Source organism: Cnephaeus nilssonii, assembly GCF_951640355.1.
Source record: "Cnephaeus nilssonii genome assembly, chromosome: 4".
NCBI lineage: Eukaryota > Metazoa > Chordata > Mammalia > Chiroptera > Vespertilionidae > Cnephaeus > Cnephaeus nilssonii.
This window is the reverse complement of record NC_137075.1, coordinates 79,688,990-79,710,648: the sequence shown is the minus strand read 5'-3', so window position 1 is coordinate 79,710,648 and position 21,659 is coordinate 79,688,990. Positions and strand designations below refer to the sequence as shown.

Below are 21,659 nucleotides of genomic sequence, written 5' to 3'. Positions count from 1 at the left end.
TGGGATATCACAAAAGATCAAATGCAGAAGAAGAGAATCCGGTGGCCTTCCACGAAACCAGATACTGAAGAGATCTGAAAAATGTACAATGCCTGAATTTTGTTTTGGAAATTACAGTAACTTTTCACTAAAAAAAAAAAAAAAATTATGTTAATAGTAACTCAGCTTTAATTCCTCATATAATAAGTACCAACAGATATAACCCACCTAAATAACAGTTCTTTCAGGCCCTCATTAATTTTTAGGGGGATAAGTAAGTTCTGAGACCAAAAGGCTTGAGAACTGCTGTGGTGGCCGCTACACTAAGAAACCCTGCTTCTGTTCTGTAGGGGCGGGAGGTCTTCTTTCTCAAGTCAGAGGACCAGCTCCGAGGACAGGAATTGAATCCAAGGAATTTCTGAACACCAGCACCATGTCTCCACATGCAGGCGCTGAAGAAAGGTGCTACAATAACAGAATGTAAAGTGAAATTTCCCACCAATAGGAACTCAGAAAACACCAAGTTCAGGTTGGAGTTGAAATAACCCAGTCCTAACCTGTTTGCATTACCCACAGGCAGTCCCGAGCGAGAGAGTGAGCATCTCTACCCTTCTCCCTCTCCCCCCGCCCACTCCAGGATGCTGGCGGTCCCGTCCAGCATGCACCTCTCCAGAAGGGCTGACCTCTCAGCTAAATCATTTCGTTGGCTGGCTGCCAGTGTCCCTCTTTGGAGGAAAAATGGGACTGAGATTTTAAAAGAACAGTCTGACCATAAAGGAATTTTTTGAGGGAATAGCAAGCACACGTCCTTGGAGGCATTTAGATATGATCAGATGTTTTCCTCAGAAAGGTAGGCCATGACGCCATTTCAGCCCTCTGAAAATGCCGAGAGCTGGTGGTGCCTACGAGTGATAAGGGGATGGTGCAAGAGCTGCCTGAACATCCCTTGCTTTTGACACCCTATTAATCATGAGGATAAGAGCTGCTTAATGAAGAAACAGGCACAGCCATGCAGCTTCCCTTCAGCCTTCAGATTATTCCTGACAATCAGACTCTTCCTATTCTTTTTTTTGGTTAATCCTCACTCAAGGGTATTTTTTCCATTGACTTTAAGAGAGAGTGGAAGGGAGGGAGGGAGGGTAGTGGGGGAGAGAGAGAGAGAGAGAGGAGAGAGATTGGTTGCCTGGTTGCCTCCCACACGAGTCTCAACTGGGGCCAGGGATCAAACCTGCAACCCAGGTATGTGCCCTTGACTGGGAACTGAACCCGAGACTCTTCAGTTTGTAGGCTGATGATCTAACCACTGAGCCCACAGACCAGGACGGACTCTTCTTACTCATGATCCTCACCGTGGGGCCACCTCCGTGCATTTTAAGAGCCCTGATAGTGGCAACAAGCACCACCACGTGAGGGCGGAGACCGGAATACCGGCATTTGATGTTAAAAAACTTTTCCATTCCAATGTCTGCTCCAAACCCTGCTTCCGTCACTGTAAGGAGAAAAGCAAAGGTTAAAATGCTATTCCATCTCCCTTTATGTTAAAACAAAACAAAACAAAAAAACATCTATTCACCGACTGTGCAAAAATACTCACCTACAAATCCTTCAGGCCCAACAAGCTTGAGTGCAATGCGGTCTGCAATGATAGAGGAATTTCCGTGTGCGATGTTGGCAAACGGTCCGGCATGAACAAACACTGGAGTGCCCTGTGGAAACCACGATAGTGAATCTGCCAATCCTGCTTCAGAACAGATCCCACCCTCAAGAGGAAAGTTAGCTGGAATCCCAAAGAAAAAGACATCCCAAAAAGTTAAACATGAAGCTGCCTCTTTTATGACAGCAATGTCCCAACTGCAACCTCGAGGAAGAATGGGGAGAGACGAGCAGGCAGAAAAGTCTTGACTCCCCAAGGGAAGCGTGGACACAGAAAACTGATTCCGAAAGGCTGAGCCGCTCTGCTCACCTCCAGCGTCTGCATGAGGTTGGGCTTGATGGTGTCCTTCATGAGCACGGCCAGTGCTCCACTCACCCCCTGGAAAACAAAGGTGCGGTGTGTCGACTCCGACCAGCAAAAAACCAACCTTCTAACCCCAAATTCAGCACTCTCAGGTCTTCCTTTTTTTAGCCATCTTAGACCAATTAGTAGTTCTACCTGAACTAGACCATTCGTTTATTCAGTTATTTATTTTTTTTTGGATATACTCTGAATTTGCCAGTTATTTTAAGCAGAGAGAACAGCTAGAATAAAAATGGCATTCACGTGTAATTCTTGGAAAAAGCGTAACTCTGGAAACAAGCATCTCAATCAAGCTCTGTTGCTGATGGACGAGGGGAATCCGTTTTAGACTAGTTTACACAAGCAGATGCTAGCTCTTTGGGTGCTGAATTATTTGTAACTTTGGTGTCTGCGGAGAAGTGGCCACAAACCAAAGTCAATATGTTTCCCAAAGCAAAAGCTAAGAATTTACCCAAGAATTCGATACCAACTCTAAAGACCAGGCCCCTCTTCTAAGCCCTCCAACCATATCTGAAAAAGCTGGTGACGAAGTAAAATAAAACTATAGACCCCATTTATATTCAATTTTATGAGTTTCTGCTTTGGGTGTAAAATTATTTTCTTTTTTTACACATATTAACTGTAAAAAGAGGATGTTAATGTTTCCCCCCAAGGATCTGGTTCATTGGAATGAGTTCATCTGACATACTGCTTGCTTAATCATAGGCCAACCATACTGGTGTATGTCAACACAAACAGACCTTTAAAAAGTTAATCTAGCCCTGGCCCATGTGGCTCAGTTCGTTGGAGCACTGTGCCATGCACTGAAGGGTCGCTGTTTGGATTCCTGATCAGGGCATATGCCTGGGTTATAGGTTCGGTCCCTGGTTGGGGCACATACAACAGGCAACCAATTAACGTTTCTCTCTTACGTTGATGTTTTTACCTCTCCCTTCCTCTCTCTAAAATCAATTTAAGAAATTTAATCTGTAATATCATCTCATTTCAAACCTCCTATTATCATGTAGACAGTTCAGAAATAAATCTGAAGTAGAGAACTAGACTTGTAGGATCATCGGATAACTGGATAATGAGTTATTCCCAGTGTGTTTATCAGCGTGGATACAGTGGCGGCCAACAAACTCATGACAAGTGGCCTCTGCATAGGGAGGCGTCATGGGGAGAGGCCAGCAACTAAAGGCCTCACTCGGACTCTGGTGCCCTCTGCAAACTGAAGCCATATACCCACTTCGGTGAGTACTCTCAGGTTGAACATGTTGCTCAAACCATCTGAAACCTGTGGTCTATAACTGGAGCATACTACCTATTTACTCACCATGAAGTACATTTTATAAATTTCCTGATTACCTTGTCAGCAACAAAATCATCTTAAATTTATTCGTTAATTGCAGCACAATTTTTGTTACTTGGAACTGCCATGACCCTGGGACAAAGGACACAGGTGCATCACTGGCCCAAACGTGGGGTACCCACCAGGTCCTCGGTACTGATGGGCTCCCCTTTCTTGCTGGATGCCACCACCATTTTGCCCAGTCTCTCTCTCATGTCTTCCAGGGAACTGGTGAGGGCCAGGACAGCCATGATTTCACTGGCCACAGAGATATCAAACTGGGTCTGTTGGAAGGAAAGAGACACAACAGAGAAAACTTTGTTAAACCACAACAGTGAATTGCAAAAGTAATCCTTGTTTGCATCCACAGCTTAAACGAAAGCTTAAATGGGTAGAATGACAGTAACACAGAAAGAACTTATTGAAAATAGTTCTCCCCAATGAAAAAAATTGTAATTATTCCAAGACCTTGATTAGTCAAATCTTCAAAATAAATATTCTAATAGGACAATCCTGTGAAAGCAGCTCGTAGTATGGTTTCCCTAAAACACAACACGGAAGCTCTTACATCAAAGAGACATACTGCAAAGTGGCCACAATTTTAATCAACTTGTGTGCAATGATATTCACTTGGGTCTCCACCTCCAGGAAAAAAAGCCGGGGGAAAAACACACAGGTGACACACAGGATTTACTGCAAAAGCTGTCAGGAGTGCTCAATCCCACACACCTATTCACTTCCATTTTAAAAGGAACAGGCAGAAAAGCACCTGGCAGTACCAGTCGGTGGGAGCGGATGGAGGAGGAAAGAAGGGACAAGGATATGGCTCATTAGAACTAATTTACTTAGAAAGGAACCAATAGTTACCGTCCGTGTGTAACCTTTCTCGGTTGGAGCCTGTCCAATTGTGATCTTCCTCAGGAACCTATCGTTGGTATCCAGCACTACAGTAGAAAGGGAAGACACAGGACAATGTTAGGAAAGGACCATAAAGTTAAAGGAACCAGCCAAGTTGTAGAGCAACAAGTCCAACTTAATGCCTGTCTATTAACATTTGATTTCAAAATCGATGGCAAAGCTAGAATATGGGTTCAAATTAAGACATGACGTACATATATATCTTAAGTGTACAGGAGTTATTTTTAAATAAAAAAAATGTGAACTGGCTTGGTTTTATTCTGTCTAGATAACTCAAACAACTGGAAATCTGGAACCTGTTTTAAAGCATATTCGAGCTTACAAGAAAAACAGCAGGCCACAGTTTTTCAAAAGGCAGAGGTCTATGTTGTGCTGCGGGATGACTCACTGATCTTACACCATCCTGAGAAACACAAGGGCCATAAACGCAGGGTCAGGCAAATGCCTTTAGAAGCATGCTGGGTAACAGACCTGCTCTTTCCTTCAGCTTACTGAGAAGAAGAATCTCCATTCAGATGACAGAATATCTATCCAAACATGACAAAGATCAACCAGCTAACTAGTCTTACTTCCGCCTCCCAGGACAAATTACTGGTAACATTTTAGTGTGTTTCCAATTTTTTTTTTTTGTATGACGTGTCAAACAATAACAAAATACAAAACGGAGACTTGACTTGGGGTGGTAAACACCCAATACTAGTGTACAGATGATGTGTTGTGCACCTGAAACCCATATAATTTTGTTAACCAGTATCACCCCAATAAATTCAATAAAAAGAAAGAAAAGAAAAAAAGAACAACAATGCGCTAATTACACTCTAAATGGGTCAAAGAAGAGAGGCATTTTTAACCTTTTGCACTCGGATGTCGAGTGTGACTCGACACGGTTAGCATCGGTAGCAGGAATCGAGAAAAAAGCAAGCGAGTGCAAAGGGTTAAGACCCTTGATAACATGCCAAATTATTTTCTATAAAAACTAATAAACACCCAAAGCAGTTTTGTACAGCACACAGAGGGACACACACTCAAACACCGCCTCCCCACTTGATAAACGAAGGATATAATGTTGTTAAAGCGTATCCTTTTTTTAAAAAAAAATATATAGTGTCAAGTTCCTTATGTCTAATTTCTCTGTATAAAATAGCCATTAAACAGGTACAATCCATTTCCCCGCCCTGGTTTGCTTTTGCTTTCTTAGAAAACATAAATTAGACATTAAAGCAAAGGAAAAGTGAATGAGATACTAAATTTTCAAAGTGGATCTTTAGCTTATTCCTCATAAAATCTTATACTATCTGTCTAAAGCTATTGAAGCAAAAAAAAGAGAAACATCTGTGTGTTTTTATATGTTCAGAGTCATCTTAAAAATGCCATTAGCTAGCAACAGTTACTGAGCCAATGAAAATCACAAAACAGTCAATAAATTGGCTGCCAGTTGCATTCCGCATGATGATGAAAATTCCTTCCCAGCAGGGATACAGGGTAGATGGATGCACTCTTGGTACAAAATAAAACTCGAAGCTGGGCTAGTTGTACATAGAGAAAAGCAACATATGGCAGTGATGCCAGGCAACTCGCTCACTAAATTGCATGTCTGAACCTTGAAGGCTACCTACTTTGTTATAACAGTCTAATAAAATGAGGTAAAACTGAGTAGGCAAGCTAGAGAGATACAAGGAAAATCAAGTCGCTTATGCCAGACAAGGGTTCTGAGAATAAAGAGCAACATGATTCAAGAAGTGACTGAACGTAATTTTCTCTACTTCATGACACTAAAATTTTTTTTCATAACATAAAACTTGCAAAATGTTATTTTTGGTTTATGCATGAACTTCTTAGAAACCACCCTTACTCCAGTCAACACTGAATAGCCAGCAAACATCCAACTTACCCAAGAAAAGGAGGTTTGAGTACAGCTAATAAGGAGAGAGATGGATGGAGGTGGCCAGAGAAATGAGTAAGTCACCATCTTGGTCCTGTCTTAACCATAAAAATATCAATACACAAGCTTCCAGACTTCACATTTTAACAACCCTTACAAAGGGCGTGTTGTGTGCAGTATAACCAAAGCAGACGGGGCATGTATATGGCTCTTGTACCTCTTTGCCAAGTTATGGTTTCCGGATCAATATCCAATCTTGCAAATCTGCTTATCTCTTCATCTGTCAGTGTGGTAGGGTCGGTCTTTTCAATGCCTAGTCTCTGAAGAGGCAGTAAAATTAAAACATAACGTAAGACAAACCAAACAAAAGCATAATAAATTAAAAAAAATGTTTGATTCCCTTCTCCAGATAGGGTCCCCTTTAGGAAATAGAAACCATGTTAAATTCAGAAGGGAAAACTATGATCCCTTTTACTAAGCCTTGATTCACTAGTCACATGTGTACAAAATATTATTAAAATGTTTGGCCCTGGCTGGTTTGGCTCAGTGGACAGAGCATCAGCCCTCGGACTGAAGGGTCCCAGGTTCAAGTCCATTCAAGGGCATGTACCACGATTGCAGACAAGATCACGGTCGGAGGTCCTGCGGGAGGCAACCAATCAATGTCTCTCTCTCACACCGATGTTTCTCTGCCCCACACCCTTTCCATTCTCTCTAAAAATCAATGGAAAAATATCCTTGGGTGAGGATTTAAAAATAAATTAACATGTTTGTCCCAATAACTGAGCACCAGAGGCATTTTCCTAAACCTATCCCTAAACAAGCAGTGACCAAGAAGCATTGTGGCTAATTCAACAACCCCAAACACAATGAAAAGAAAAGCAAGCTTTTTCAATCAGACAATTGAACAGCCCAATTAAACACTGAGGTGAGAGAGAAACATCAATTAGTTGCCTCCGAACATGCCCTGACCCAGCATTGAACCCACAACCTAAGTATGCATCTTGACTGGGAATCGAACCTGCAACCTTTGGTGTACAGGATGACACTCCAACCAACTGAACCACCTGGCCAGGGCAAATCCTAGAGCTTTTTAAAAGGGCCATTTAAATATTTAATCTATTGGCAGTTTTTCCATTTTCATTTGTGTGTGAATTTTTTAATATAAATGTGGGAACATAAAGCATTAATGCAAGTCAAAATGTTTCAGTGAACAAGTTTTAGCAGTTCAACTTTATAACAATATAAATAAACCTGTTAAATTTTTCTGGACAATGCCAGCATTTGGATTTTTAAAAAACAAGTAAATTTCTTATTGATGGCAACTAAATGGTGTTTGTAGCATTTTTTATCATACAGTAGATTCCATCCATTCACTGTACTTTTCTGAGTTGTCCTACATGCAAGTACCTGTTTTTAGTATCTGTCTTCTGTGCTGTTCCTGTAAGTTTGCTATTAAAATACAACTGGCCATTGTGGTTCAGATGGTTGAGCATCATCCCATGCACCGAAAGATGGCTGGTTGGATTCCTGGTCAAGGCACAAACCTAGATTTGGGACCCCGGACAGGGTGCGTATGGGAGGCAACCAATTGGTACTTTTCTGTCACATCTGATCTCTCTCTCTCTCTCTCTCTCTCTCTCTCTCTCTCTGTTTCCCCCCTTCCTCTCTCTCAAAACAAAATCAATTAAAAAATAATTTAGTCCAGCACCTCCCTACAATTAACAGAAAGTTCCACCAACAAAGGCAAGATTAAAAGTTGCTGGCTCTTTCCATGGTACTTTGCTGCCTCATAGAACGTAACTCTTTTATAAACAGAGTAATAACTGCCTTACCTGATGCATAGGATTGGTGTGTGTGTGTGTGTGGTATAAAACAAAATAAGCTAAGGAACATTGTACTATGTAAAATACACTTTTCCCTACGTCTAGGAAAAAAACACATGCATAAATAGTGACAGAACGGTAAAGTAAGTAGAGTAAAATGTAAATAATTGATGCTTCTGGGTAAAGGGGAGCTCCATGTGTTATTCTTACAGCATCAAAATATTGAGTTGTAAAAATTAAAAATAAAGTGAGAATATAACTACTGTTGATAACACACACAAGGGATGTAATGCTTCATTCCCTTTTATTGTAAGACTAGAGGCCCGGTGCACAGGTGGGGTTCCTTGGCCTGGACGGCTATCAGGGCCCGATCGGGCCATCTGGGCCAATCAGCCAGCTGGGGGGAGGGACCACCGGAGGTTGGCTGTGGGAGCACACTGACCACCAGGGGGCAGCTCCTGCATTGAGCGACTGCCCCCTGGTGGTCTGTGCGTACCATAGCTACTGGCCGGTCATCTAGTTGTAACGGTCACAGCAGCTGTTCTCAACCTGTGGGTTCTACAGCAGCGGTTCTCAACCTGTGGGTCATTACCCACAGGTTGAGAACTGCTAGCAAGTTCACCTAAGACCATCGAAAAACACAGATATTTACATTATGATTCATTAACAGTAGCAAAATTACAGTTATGAAGTAGCAACGAAAATAATTTTATGATTGGGGGTCATCACAACATGAGGAACTGTATTAAAGGGTCGTGGCATTAGAAAGGTTGAGAACCACTGGCTTAGGGGATGTCTGACTGATGGTTTAGGTCCGTGCCTCGTGGGGTGGGGGCCTAACCTGGCAATCGGACATCTTTAGTGCTGCCATGGAGGTGGGAGAGACTCCTGCTACTGCTTCTGCGCTCACCAGCCATGAGCGCGGCTTCTGGTTGAGTGGTGATCCCTCTGTGGGAGTGCACTGACCACCAGGGGGCAGCTCCTGCATTAAGCGTGGTGGTCAGTGCATCACAGGACCAGTTGTTCCGCTGTTTGGTCAATTTGCATATTAGCCTTTTATTATATAGGATATATATATTAGAGGCCCGGTGCATGAATTTGTGCATGGGTGGGGTCCGGCCAGCCTGGCCAGGGGGAGGGGACATGGGTGGTTGGCCAGCCTGCCTGCTGGTTGAAGGGACAATTTGCATATTAGCCTTTTATTATATAGGATATACACTGAGTGGCCAGATTATTATGTGTTCAGAGATCATAATAATCTGGCCACTCAGTGTATATATAGATGTGCCAGTTTGTTTATCCACTCACCCACTGAAGGACCTTCAGGTTGTATTTCAATTTTGGAGATTTTTTAATAGAGCTGCTAAAAACATTCATGTTTTTGTATGAACACAAGTTTTTATTTCTCTTGGATAAATACCTAGGAGTGAGATTTCTGGCTATGTTGTTGGTATAGTGTATATTTAACGACTATTTATGGGTATAGTGTATATTTAACGACTATTTATGGGTATAGTGTATATTTAATGACTATTTATTTTTTATAGAAACTCAAGATAAACAGAGAAATAACCATCCTTGCTTGAAGTCCCAGTACGGGGAAGAGCAGAGATTCAAACTTCAGAAGCCGCTATGCTGCCATGCTGGCCTCCTGACTGCTATCCATGCTACAAAGGAGGTGTCAGCCTTTGTAGCTGAGGGCAGGTGGTCAGTGCTTTATTTATTTCAGGATAACCAGTTATAACTTATAGGTAAATGAGAAATAACATCTACTGCTAATCTTTGTTATGTCGATTATGATCTTGACTATGGTTATGGAGGTAACTTTACCCAAAATAGGTGACTCTAAGGAGATTTCTACCTCTTATCATTTACTCAGTGTCATACAATATCAAAAATGAAAAGGGAAAAGCTTACCCGTAACCTTCGGATTTGGATATCAGAAAACTTTCTCACTCCATTTACTGATGGTACCAAACGATTAAAGAGAGCCTGAAAGAAAAGGAGGAAAGGGCTTTTAAATGAAAGGAACCCCACTGCTTTGCTACCTGTATCACTAGCACCCAAGGGACCAACATTAATTCAGGTGCTTGAACCCTTTCAAAAGTGCCCCTGGGGCCTTTGTGCCTACCTTGTCCGTCTGAGTCTGTTCATGGAACATCCGGGCATCGATGGCCGCGGCAACGAGGTTATTAGCTGCAGTGATGGCGTGGATGTCACCAGTGAGGTGCAGATTAAACTGTGAAAGAGCAGAAGCCACATCAGTCTTCTACTTTCCAACATCCATTTTATTCCAAACAAATCAATCCCCATGTCAAAGCCAATGGACAGCTGATGGCAGCACAGCTAGTGGACAAACCCCCGATACGGGCAGATCTTGAATACGTAAATTACTGTCTTCAGAAGAAACTGTGGTTTCCCCTAAGTGACATGTCCAGGAACAACAAACACCATACCACCGGGATCAACAGCAACACTGAGTTACTGACGGCACTATCGTGTCCTTTAAACAGTGAGCAAGGAGTACAATGGAGCAACCCAACTCTATGCCTATACACTGTTCCTGTTTCTGCAGTTATTGCTCTGAATTTACTCCATGTTGGTTCTTGTCAATCTCATGCTTCATTTGATCACTTGCTTAAAATTTTTAATTCCCCCTGAAAGCCAGACTTTGAAGTCCTTGTCAAAAAAACGAAGCTGCCTCACAACTTTGTAAATTAAGATTTTTTTTTCCTTAAGTGTCACTTCTGCTGAGAAATAAGTCATTTGTCCACTAAGACCTCTACAATAAAGCTTCTAGAAGGAAAAGCCATAATAAAGGGTCTGAGTCAACCAAATCCCAGAACACTTTACCTCTTCCATAGGAATGACCTGAGAGTAGCCACCGCCTGCAGCGCCACCTAGAGGACAGGTCAAGGGTGAAGCTCATGTTAGGCATGTTTCTCCACAGAGGAAATGAAATCGGTTTCGTAACTGCTACACATATTTATTTACTTTCTACAATTTGGACAGATTTGACCAGTGTCTTTAATTTTTTTCTACAAGCTGAAACACTCGGGTCTTTCTTTTTTTTTTTAAAATATATTTTATTGATTTTTTACAGAGAGGAAGGGAGAAGGATAGAGAGTTGGAAACATCGATGAGAGAGAAACATCGATCAGCTGCCTCCTGCACACCTCCTACTGAGGATGTGCCCGCAACCAAGGTACATGCCCTTGACCGGAATCGAACCTGGGACCTTTCAGTCCGCAGGCCGATGCTCTATCCATTGAGCCAAACCGGTTAGGGCACACTCGGGTCTTTCTTGTGCTGAAAAGCCTCTCAACTGAAATCTGAGTCTAACAAAAATATGAACACATACATACCGACTTACCATCTTTAGAAACAGGTTCCCCGTGATTCCTAACATCTGTTAAAAGCCCCAGCCTACAGTTACATAAAGGCAAACCTGTTCAATTTTCCACTCTCATAAACACTACTCTGGCATTTTAAAAAGGGGAATATTTAAAATACACACCAAACACAGAGACTGCAATTCTTCCTAAGTAGGAGATACATATTAGGAAACAGGTTAACTGCTAGATTTTTGTTGGCATATCTGAAATAATAACCAAAGGCCAGTCAAAAAAATATCCAGGTTTCAAGTTATCAGTGAGATAAACGTCAGCTTGAGATGGATTTTTAAATTTTATTTCTTTGGTGAGGCAGAGACCATGCAATGAAAAGTGGGCAATTTGTGATATGAGGAAAAGGAGGATATTGGGTCCAATAAGTAGAACAAGGAAAAAGGCTCATTCATATGTAAGAGAGTTAAGACCATCTCAAAAGCAGAGCTAAGTCAGCACATTTATGAAACAGAACAAAACAACAGGCAAAGGAGCAAAGATGGTACCCCGAATTAACATTAGTAGAAATCATTAGAACAAGCAAAATATGTGATGCCCTATCTCCAAGCAAATAGGATTGTATTTAATTATAATGGATAAAAATAACTTTAATGAAAAGAACATATCTACAGCACTACAGCTATAAAAAACAGAAGGTGAAGTATGATTACTGACATCGTGTTTTCATGCAATCAGATGAAACACTGTTGATGGTGTTGCTTTAGAGCTTGAAATAGACATGGGAACCCATTCTAGTACTTAAGAATAGTGCCTTTGACCCAGTTGCCTCTGAAGTCCCAGTTACTGCTATTGCAAAATGGAGATAATACTATCTTATATTAGAAAATAAAATAATATGCATAAACTGCTTAGCACAAAAGGTAGTATAAAGCACATACTCAACTAGGGTAGGCTTTTCTTATTCCCACAGGGTGAAACATCTGTAGGGTTTGTCTATGTCTCTAGAAAGTCAGCATGGTGACTGACTACCTTTATTGTTACCGTGACAATTGACTATTAGTCATACAAAAGCACCTCTGCCTACACAGTACTCATCCTAGGAAACTCCTGTGCAGCAGGAGCAGGAGCTGGGGTGATCCGATGAAAGCCTTCAGCAAAAGCACCACGACAGGTGGGTGTGAGGAAGACATTGCTAAAAAGCTGAGGACCCCGTGAGCATTCATGGGTCAAGAGGGCCAGAGGAGACCGAGGGAGAGGCAGGTGTCCTCTGGCCACCACGGTCTAGCCCCACTGATACCTTTTATCCCAAAGGTGGGGCCCTGAGAAGGCTGCCGTACACACGCGAAGACGTTCTGATGGAGGTGGGCGCCGAGGGCTTGCACCAGCCCAATTGTGGTCGTGCTTTTCCCTTCTCCCAGGGGCGTTGGCGTTATTCTTCAAGATGAAAACAAGAGGGAAATTACATTTAGGGGGATTAAATTGATGTGAATCACTAAGCCAGATCTAACGGATCCTAGAGAATGATTCTTAACCTGAATAACGAGACGAAAGATCTGACAAAGGTCTTAGGAGTCTTGGTTGTAACTTCCCCCTAATTTTAAATTAAAAAACACTGCTGTGCTTTAGCTGTTCTCACTGTAAGGAGAAATACACTTTACCTTGTAGAAAGACACTACTCTGATTTAAATTTCTCAACCTAGTCTCAAAAACTAGCTTTTATATGTAACTCAGCCAAGCAATAAAAATGCTCACTAGAGCTAACAAATTAATGAATTTGGGGTTAAGAAAAAGCAATTCCATATGAAGACCAGGTTTTAAGATCCAATTCTTTCACTTACTAGATGAATAACTTAACAAAATTTTCTCATCTCTGAAGGTTATAACCTACTCTGACCTCACAGGGTGGCTGTAAGGATCAAATTAGATAAAAACACCTGTGAAAATGCTAAGACAAAAGTAAAGGAACCTCCACACATACATGCTAAGTGCAAATGCAACGCCTGGTAATAATAATCAGGATTAATATTAAGATTTGATTGGCAAATGAATAAAAGTCGCACCCAGTCACCACCACGTATTTGCCATCGGGCTGCTGTTTCAGGCGGTCCAGCACCGACAGCAGGACTTTGGCCTTGGTTTCACCGTACAATTCCACCTCCTCCGAGAACAGACCAATTTCTCGAGCCAGCTTACTGATGGGCTTTGGCTTGCAGGATCGGGATATGTCAATGTCACTTAAAAGAAATATAGGAACGGTGAATCCATCTTTATTCATGGAAGGTATTAATCCCAGCCTAGTAATGACCCTCCCCAACCACTGATGGTACTTTCAGAAGGGGTACCGATACTTGTAGCCATGGCTACAAATCAACAACCCACAAAGTTTTAAACCTGTAAAATTTCATTTTTACCTTGGAACAGGTGTCTTGAGATTAAGCTTGTTATGCTCAATCATCCACTTTCCTGATTTAAATTTCTCCAGAAAACGCTTTGCACTCTCTACTGTGCTCTAAAAAAAACACAACAAAAACCAAAATATAAATGGAACCTAAGAGAGGTGATTATTTTAACCTCCACCTCAACTCTTAATTCTGGATAACTCAAGTGCAATCAAAATGAACACCTTCATGGTCCATCTATTCACATGCTTCCATTCTGGGCTGCTTGCCTCTTCCCAGATCAGCTGGTGTGGGTTAAAAAGGGCAAGAAAGCCAAGTCCTACTTAGCAAAGTCAGCGTTTGCACTTTCTTGTCCTTAAGTTATCCCACAGTAAAGGAGCATTGTGCCTTCCCTACTTTCCTCTACTCATATGACTGATTCTATTTCTCTGTTCTTCCATTCCCTTTTTTTTTTGTTTCCACAGATTCATATCCTTCCTTAGCTTCTGAGCAGGTTTTATGACATTTCCACTTGGAGAGAAGAGCGGTAACTTGAACGCTACCCGTTTCCTAGATTATAGAAACCTTTATTCAAACGCACCTGCATTAGCATTGCCACTGTCATGGGCCCGACGCCGCCAGGAACAGGAGTGATGAAGCCCGCCCTCTCCTTGGCCTCACTGAATGCCACATCGCCCACAAGTTTTCTCCCACTCTGCTTAGTGTCATCTGGTCATGGGGGGCGAAACATCAAAGCAAAGTGTCAGCATCGTAATCCTGGTGTTTATTTCTAAATTAAGAGATCAACTATGACCGCTTGTTCCAAAAACGAAGTAAAGTTTAGGGTGTGTAGTCCCATCTGGCTCCAGTGCCCACTTTACCTAAAAGCTATGGGATGACAGGTGTCTGCTATCTCCTAGGGAAAAACTTACTTTACTGCATAAACTCACACGATACAGAAGTGGTTTTTCAGAACCAAAAGAATCCTTTTGTAGTCTGTCAGGTGACAAATAAAACACCAACTGTTTTTTACTCTTAAAGCCAACTATCCAATTTATAATGAGCTCCTTTTAAAATGTTAATTTGCCAAGGCCTACAGAGGAATTTTTTGGGTGCACAAACCTCCAACTATGCCACAGCTGCCAGATACCGTTTCTACAGCAACTGTCAGCATTTTGTAAGCTCCATGCATGAGACGGAGGAACAATTCAACATCCAATTCCCAAGATGAGCAGCTACTTAAATGTATGCAAGTGGCAAATATAATTACACTTCCCTTAAAAGGATACAAGAATAACTACAATTCTTACCAGCAAAGAACAGCTATTCAAGGGAACAAAGCCCAGTGATACATCATTGTTCACGCACACAGAAAGCATCCCCCCTTGGCTTCAGTGTACTTGGCGAGGGGCTGGCGGACAGGGCCAGGCCCTGCAGCGCTGAGGCTCCCAGGCAGGATCTGGTAGGATCGTAGCCCTTTCACGACCTCCTTTTGATTGGATCACCACAATGAGCGAGGATGCTTCAGAGTACAGCAGGTCCTCAAATAATGTCACTTCATTCAACATCGATGAGAAAAGAACTTGCCCCACTGAGTGAGTGTGACGTGCCCTGTCCAGGGCTGGTTCCCTCCGTGCACCCTAGGCTGTGTGACTAGGCTCCAGCCACCCGTGACCCTGAACTGGAAGAAGTGGGCTGGAAAAGAATGAACTTTCTTGTTTTCATTCGTCTTGCTTAAATGTATGTATAGCTCACATTGATCTCGATGTTTAATATTAGAAGGGTTTCAGTCTTTATTTAGAAGTTGGGTGATATCTTTGTGACCAAAAATACGCCACAGAAACTTAACTCTTATTTGCATCAATTAGTCTATGGTAAAATTGGTTTCGTTACACAGGGCTTCACTTAAAATCACAGTTTCCAAGAACCTACAGACCATACTAACTGAGGGCATACCCGTACAGCCAAGAGGCCAGAAGCCAGAGACCTCGGCTGTGGGATCAGCTCTTCCACTAACTGCTAGTCCTCAACCCTGTGGGCTCCTTACTGATCAGAAGTCCAAAGATGCGAGGAAGGATCATGCTACTTATTTCACAAGCTTGCTGAGAATCAAGTGAAAAATGTGCATATTCTTGAAATTGAAAAAGCACTCCGCAAACATAAGAGTTTCTCTTCCCATCCTAGCCACATAAGAGATTTTCATTCTGTACTATAAGGAGCTGATAAATAAAAACTCTTCAGTTTCTAGAAGATTATAAAGCAGCAGCTCTGGCAGAACATTTCCTTTCATAACCACTAATGTGGTTTCAAAAGGCCAAGGTTGTGTCCTTTGTGCAGGTTTCAACAGTCCAACGCTGATGTTAGCTTCAAACCCCAACACCTCTTTCTATTAATTATTATTAATTATTATCAATGTGAGTCACTTTCTTCATGTTTCTCAATATATAGGAGACATATCATGTACTGCACAACCAAATGCTATACTGGAAGAGCTCAGTTTTGCTAGTGAATCAAACAGGGTTGACTTGAGTGCCCTCTGATGTCTGTATAATATTTCGTGGACAGTCTGATGTGGTCGGTGGAAAAAGCGACCACTTCTCAATCTAAGTGAGTGAATGGATTTAGTAACCAACATATATCTTGGTGAAATATCCCGGGGCCTAGAACTTCTCTTTCATTGGGAATTATAGGTACAAAATTCAACTGAAGATCCAGCTGAGATTTTACTCCTTCACATTTAATTTGGGGACCCCCAATCATAGAGTCCAGTATAGAAGCCACTGTGCTGGGTGAGTTGAGATTGGACTGGGACAGGGTGGGGAATCTGTTCCTTCTTTTTATAACCCCTCCAAAAAAAACCTACGATTAATCTAGTCCTTCTCAAATTATCTTTAGTGAGCCAAGCAGGAAGAACACTTTGATGTGTTTCTTTGGCCAATTCTTTCTGCTCTGCACTTGAAACTTTAAAAATATTCCTCTTTTTTTTGGGGGGGGGGGCGGGGGGAAGCACACACCTTAATTCATACTTTTTTTTTTTTAATTGATTTTGTACAGAGAGGAAGGGAGAGGGATAGAGAGTTAGAAACATCGATGAGAGAGAAACATCGATCAGCTGCCTCTTGCACACCCCCTACTGGGGATGTGCCCGCAACCAAGGTACATGCCCTTGACTGGAATCGAACCTGGGACCCTTCATTCCGCAGGCTGACGCTCTATCCACTGAGCCAAACCGGTCAGGGCCTTAATTCATTCTTATTTGGCAAGTGTCTTATAATGTTATCCACACAAATGATTTAAATAATCAAAATATGAACCAAGAAGTGGCCCAGCTGTGCTTTTAAAACGAAGACCCATGGTCTGCAACTCAGTTATTCTGCCATCTTGTGGGAACATTAAAATCCTGCCTTATTGATATTTATTTACCTATAGGATCAGTAAAGATAGGGCATTGATTTTATTCACATTTTACCATCTACATGAGGAATAAATGTGAGCAGGATGGTAAGTTTCATGTTTAAGTCACATTTCATACTTACCTGCAAATTTCTTACCTATCTGCAAGACTTAAGATCCCCACCCAGGTGTTTCTTCATCTCCCTCAAATCTAGTCCCCCGCCCCCCCCACCCCCTACAAAAAAAAATGCCCAATGCAGAAATATGACACAGAAGATGCAAGGTTTTAAAGAGAATGAGCGTGAATGTCACGTCGCAAATGCTCAATGTGAGGAGTTGTAGGTAAGTACTTTCTCGATCACCCATTAGATAATTACAAGAATATTAGTGCTCAATTATGAGCTACTGTCTTAAAAGCAGGGTAGGGAGAGTGGGAGGCAGGTTAAAAACAGCGAAGGCTTGACAGTGACTAATATTCCTGGCAGCTTAGTGTCTATATTTCAAACTTCAGATGGCAAGGGAGAAAAATGATTATCCTTGCTATAACTCTCTGCAACAATTCAATAGATACAAGAGCGTGCAAGCAGTTAGAAGGCGTACGCTGGACAGGGCACCGCAGAGACCCCTGCCCCGGAGCAGCTGACTGACTCGTGGAGGAGCCCGCAGGGCACCAAGTATGAGACACATATGATAAAGGAAGCACAAGTCTTCTGAGGAGGAAGGGGATGCGGGAGGGAGGGAGGGAGGGACAGAGAGGATTGTCCAAAGAGGACACTGTCCCTTGTTGAAGGGAAATCAGGCAAGGCTTGGAGGGAAGAAGGGGCATTTCAGACAGAGACGAGGTGGGGAGGAGGTTGGCTGAAAGTGAAGATCAGAGCTGAGCTTATGCAGTTTTGTGCAGCCCAAGGCCTGGGGTGGTGCCTGCTGCAGAGAAACAGTCTCTCGATTAAAGATTGTTCCTTCGTGAATCTCTGAGGTATGTATACAGGCCCACACTGTATTGTACTTTCAGATGTTATGTTTGAAGACTCCATGGAGAAAGAACAGCCTGCTCCACTGCAGATGCTGTAAAGGATGTGCAGACGGGCACGTGGCCCGTTTACAACGTAAGGCAGGTTTTCACAAAGCGATGTGAGAGGAGGCCGCAGAGGTGGCTGCAGCTAGTGCGGGGCTAAGGAGTCTGACAGGTGACATGGACGAGGAGGCTCACGGGCCCATGTCAAGGTGAATATGGCAAAAGCACACAGATGGGTCTGAATGGGCATCAGGCCAGTAAGAAATTCCAGCAGTCCATCCAGGTGAGAGGGTTACACTCAATGGTGACACTGGGGACAGAGGGAAGAGGAAAAAAAATCCAATATTTAAAAATAAATCCAATAAGGGGAATAATTGGGAGGGAAACAAAAAGGCTCCAGACCCATGGGAAGGAAGAATGGTGACAACATCAACGAAAACAGGGGTGAGGCATGAATTAGGGAGAAGGATGCCAAGTACAGCTGTGGACATGGCTGCAAGGCTTTACCCTCTCAGCCTAGAAAAAGGAGGTCAAACCCGTTCTTTTTCGTGGAAAGCCCTCTAGAGGACTCTTGGCAGAATGAGCCCCTCTCCTGAAGTCTCACAGCACTTTGCAAAGATGACCCTGTATTTTAAATCCATCCACCCATTGCTGAAAGAAAGAGTAACCTGTACAGAGAGAGAGTGAGACCTCCCTCTTGCCCCTCTCCAGTCCTCTCCCTGGACAGTCATCTCGGGAGCTGCACAGAGGCTAAAACCATGGGTTCTGCCGTCAAGCTGACTGCCTGCCTGCCAGTAGCGACGTCCCATCTACGGACTGTAAGCACCCACGGGCAGGCCAATCACACTGAACCTCAGCACTTCAGCCTAAAACAGGATCAGGGATTCTCACTTAGGCTTCACCTGATGACCTAGACATCTTCCTCAGCCCAGCCCTCCACCAGACCCACCTTCCTCCCCCAGCAACACTCACCTGGGATGTAGTTGATTCCACAGTCAATGACTATTGCCCCAGGTTTGATCCACTCCCCTTTCACCATTTCAGGCTGACCCACGGCAACCACCAGGATGTCACCTTTATTTACCTAAGGAAAGAGGATTCTGACTTCAGAAATTAAAAGCGAAACATAAAAAAATCTAGACGTGGAGAGGACATTCCTTTCATCCCTGCATGAGATTTTCACCGCCATCAGCTATTTTCTGCAGGCCACTCACTGACAGCGCTCTGGATGCTCTGCTCATTCCTATACGTGCCAAAAGCTCCCCTTCACAAGGTATTTTACCAATGGGGAACTTGGTAAGAACCCAAGGGAGCCACAGGCCTCGGATGATGTCCTGAATGAAAGATATCCAAAGACTGCTCCCTGTGAAATGTGGGAGCTTCCGCCTCCCGCAGAACGCTGCTTGGCGACAATCATATAAGGAGGTGCTGGGCCTCTCTCCTGCTCTCTCCACATTTAAGAGACTGCACTGTCAACAGGATGTGTACATATGAGAACTCCTGGGCTCAGGAATCGGAAGCAGGGGTCAAGAACAAACTGCGACAGATGTCATAGAACCTCTGTCCACGCATTTCCCTCCGAAGCACCTTTATCTCTGCGGCCACCCTTCTTATCACTGTGGGAGTCAATCCCAGTTCTTATTCGGCCAATCCCTATCCACCATAGAGGAGACTGGTACAGAAAGAATATAGTCACAACAAAATCTGTGTGACCTTGGGCAAGTGCTCCATGTGAATTCGTTTTTTCATCTTACAAAATGAGACAAGAATCATAGCATTGTTATAGAAGAATCATAGACTTGTTAGGATAAATGAGATAATGAGGTAAAGTATACGATAGTTTCTGGCACTTAAATGTTAGTTATTCCCATTAAGTGAGAACATGCCAACACACACACACACACACACACACACACACACACACACACATCACCTTCCACTCCATGCTGGACCTACCTCCTTGTCTAGATTGGCAGTCTTGGAGTGGCAGGTGGTCACTGTGGCGTGGTTCCACAGAAGCAAGTCATGCATGGGGGCACCGACTATTTTACTGCGCCCGATCACCACAGCGTGCCTTCCGGCAATCGGCATCCCTGCAAGAAAAGCCAGCGTGCATCAGAGAACTGGGGGAAACTGCCCTCCTTCGCATGTCGCCTATGTGGGAAAATTCAGAACAAGTGCGTGAAAACAGATTTAGAGCACCAATAAGAAATCTTCCAAAAACACGCTTTCTTAGGAAATAATGTTCTCAACTCTAGGGTTTTAGCTACAAATTGATTCTGTACATGTGTCTTTCTTGCTGTGGGTTTTTGAGAGCAGCTTAAGCCAAGATACATTCATTCAGTCACCAGAGAGTGGGAAGAAAACCTACACTTAAAGAAAAAAAAAGAAACCGTGACATACAGCTAATAAACAGCCATATGGAAGAAGACATCAGACTCAATTCCATGGAAAAAATAGTGATGACAAATAGGGGGCATGGAATGGGGTGGAGGGAAATGAGGGAAATTAGATTAAATACATATTGGTGATTCTTTCCACCTTGGGTAAGCTTATTTATGCAGTTCCTCGCCTAACTTTCTTTCGGCTTAGGGCCTGAATATAACATAGGGTTATTTGCTGGAAAGTGAAAAAGGGGAATTTAACCGTGGTAGAAAACTTTCCTTTTGCCTACTCAGCATCCGTTCTTCTGGCATTTATACCAAGGTCCTTTTCTCGACTGACATACTCTACTTCATAGAAATGGTCTGGGCGAGCACCCAACAGTGGGCACGTGACCGTATTTCATCCCCTGGCCAATGAGATCCAATCCCATGACGGTTGGGCACAAGGGTGGAACAGGGCTGGAGCTGCTTGGGGCCACCAAACGGAGTCTGGGAATGAGCTAGAAAAAGAGCAGAAATAAAGTACCAAAGACTCCACCTGAGCTCCCCTACCTAAGCTGTGGCTGAAATGCTTAAGGCAGTTGGTGCTTCAATTGTGCTTCTTGCAAAACATTAATTTTATCCAAAAAAGATAAGCTTCTATATAATGCTAACACCACAAACATCTAGAAGTAAAGCCCTCAGAGTCTGAAGTGTTTAAACTAATGGCAGCTTCACTAGCCATTAGAGGAAGTGGAAGCCTGTAGCTGCTGTGGCTCATGGGATTCGTTTTTATCAAGTTGCAACAAACTGCTAAAGAGGCTGTCGAATATAAACTTAGTCGTGGGACTGAACAGCAACAGTTGTCATAAGGCTTATTATAATAGTCTGACCTTTTCTCACTAACCACAGAAAATTTTCTTTTACATAGGCCAGTGATGGGCAACCTTTTGAGCTTGGTGTGTCAAACTTCGCCAAAAAACTGAGCATAACTCGGGTAGTGTGTCACTTTGAGGAAAAAACTAACTCCAAGACTCTAGTCGCAAATGTTTCATCCTCGGGAGCAGCAAATGTTTCATCCTCGGCATGCGGCCGCGTGTCATCAGAAATGGCTACGCGTGTCAGTGCTGACACGCGTGTCATAGGTTCGCCATCACTGACATAGGCCAACATTTTCCACTTCAAACTTCTGATCCACTTCCTCTACACAG

General features: G+C 43.0%; 1 protein-coding gene across 1 annotated transcript in view; it reads right to left on the bottom strand.

The window, feature by feature from the left end:
- The window catches only part of MTHFD1 (methylenetetrahydrofolate dehydrogenase, cyclohydrolase and formyltetrahydrofolate synthetase 1), a 58,408-nt gene that overhangs the window by 12,903 nt on the left and 23,846 nt on the right, over positions 1-21,659 (bottom strand). The window contains exons 7-21 of the mRNA XM_079769562.1: positions 20,042-20,178; positions 19,058-19,169; positions 14,279-14,406; positions 13,711-13,808; positions 13,360-13,533; positions 12,597-12,733; positions 10,806-10,852; positions 10,084-10,191; positions 9,870-9,944; positions 6,344-6,446; positions 4,194-4,270; positions 3,470-3,610; positions 1,943-2,011; positions 1,574-1,685; positions 1,329-1,468 (exon numbers count right to left, since the gene is read on the bottom strand). Of these exons, the coding sequence (XP_079625688.1) occupies positions 1,329-1,468; positions 1,574-1,685; positions 1,943-2,011; positions 3,470-3,610; positions 4,194-4,270; positions 6,344-6,446; positions 9,870-9,944; positions 10,084-10,191; positions 10,806-10,852; positions 12,597-12,733; positions 13,360-13,533; positions 13,711-13,808; positions 14,279-14,406; positions 19,058-19,169; positions 20,042-20,178 (1,658 nt within the window). The remainder of the gene's footprint in view (positions 1-1,328; positions 1,469-1,573; positions 1,686-1,942; positions 2,012-3,469; positions 3,611-4,193; positions 4,271-6,343; positions 6,447-9,869; positions 9,945-10,083; positions 10,192-10,805; positions 10,853-12,596; positions 12,734-13,359; positions 13,534-13,710; positions 13,809-14,278; positions 14,407-19,057; positions 19,170-20,041; positions 20,179-21,659) is intronic.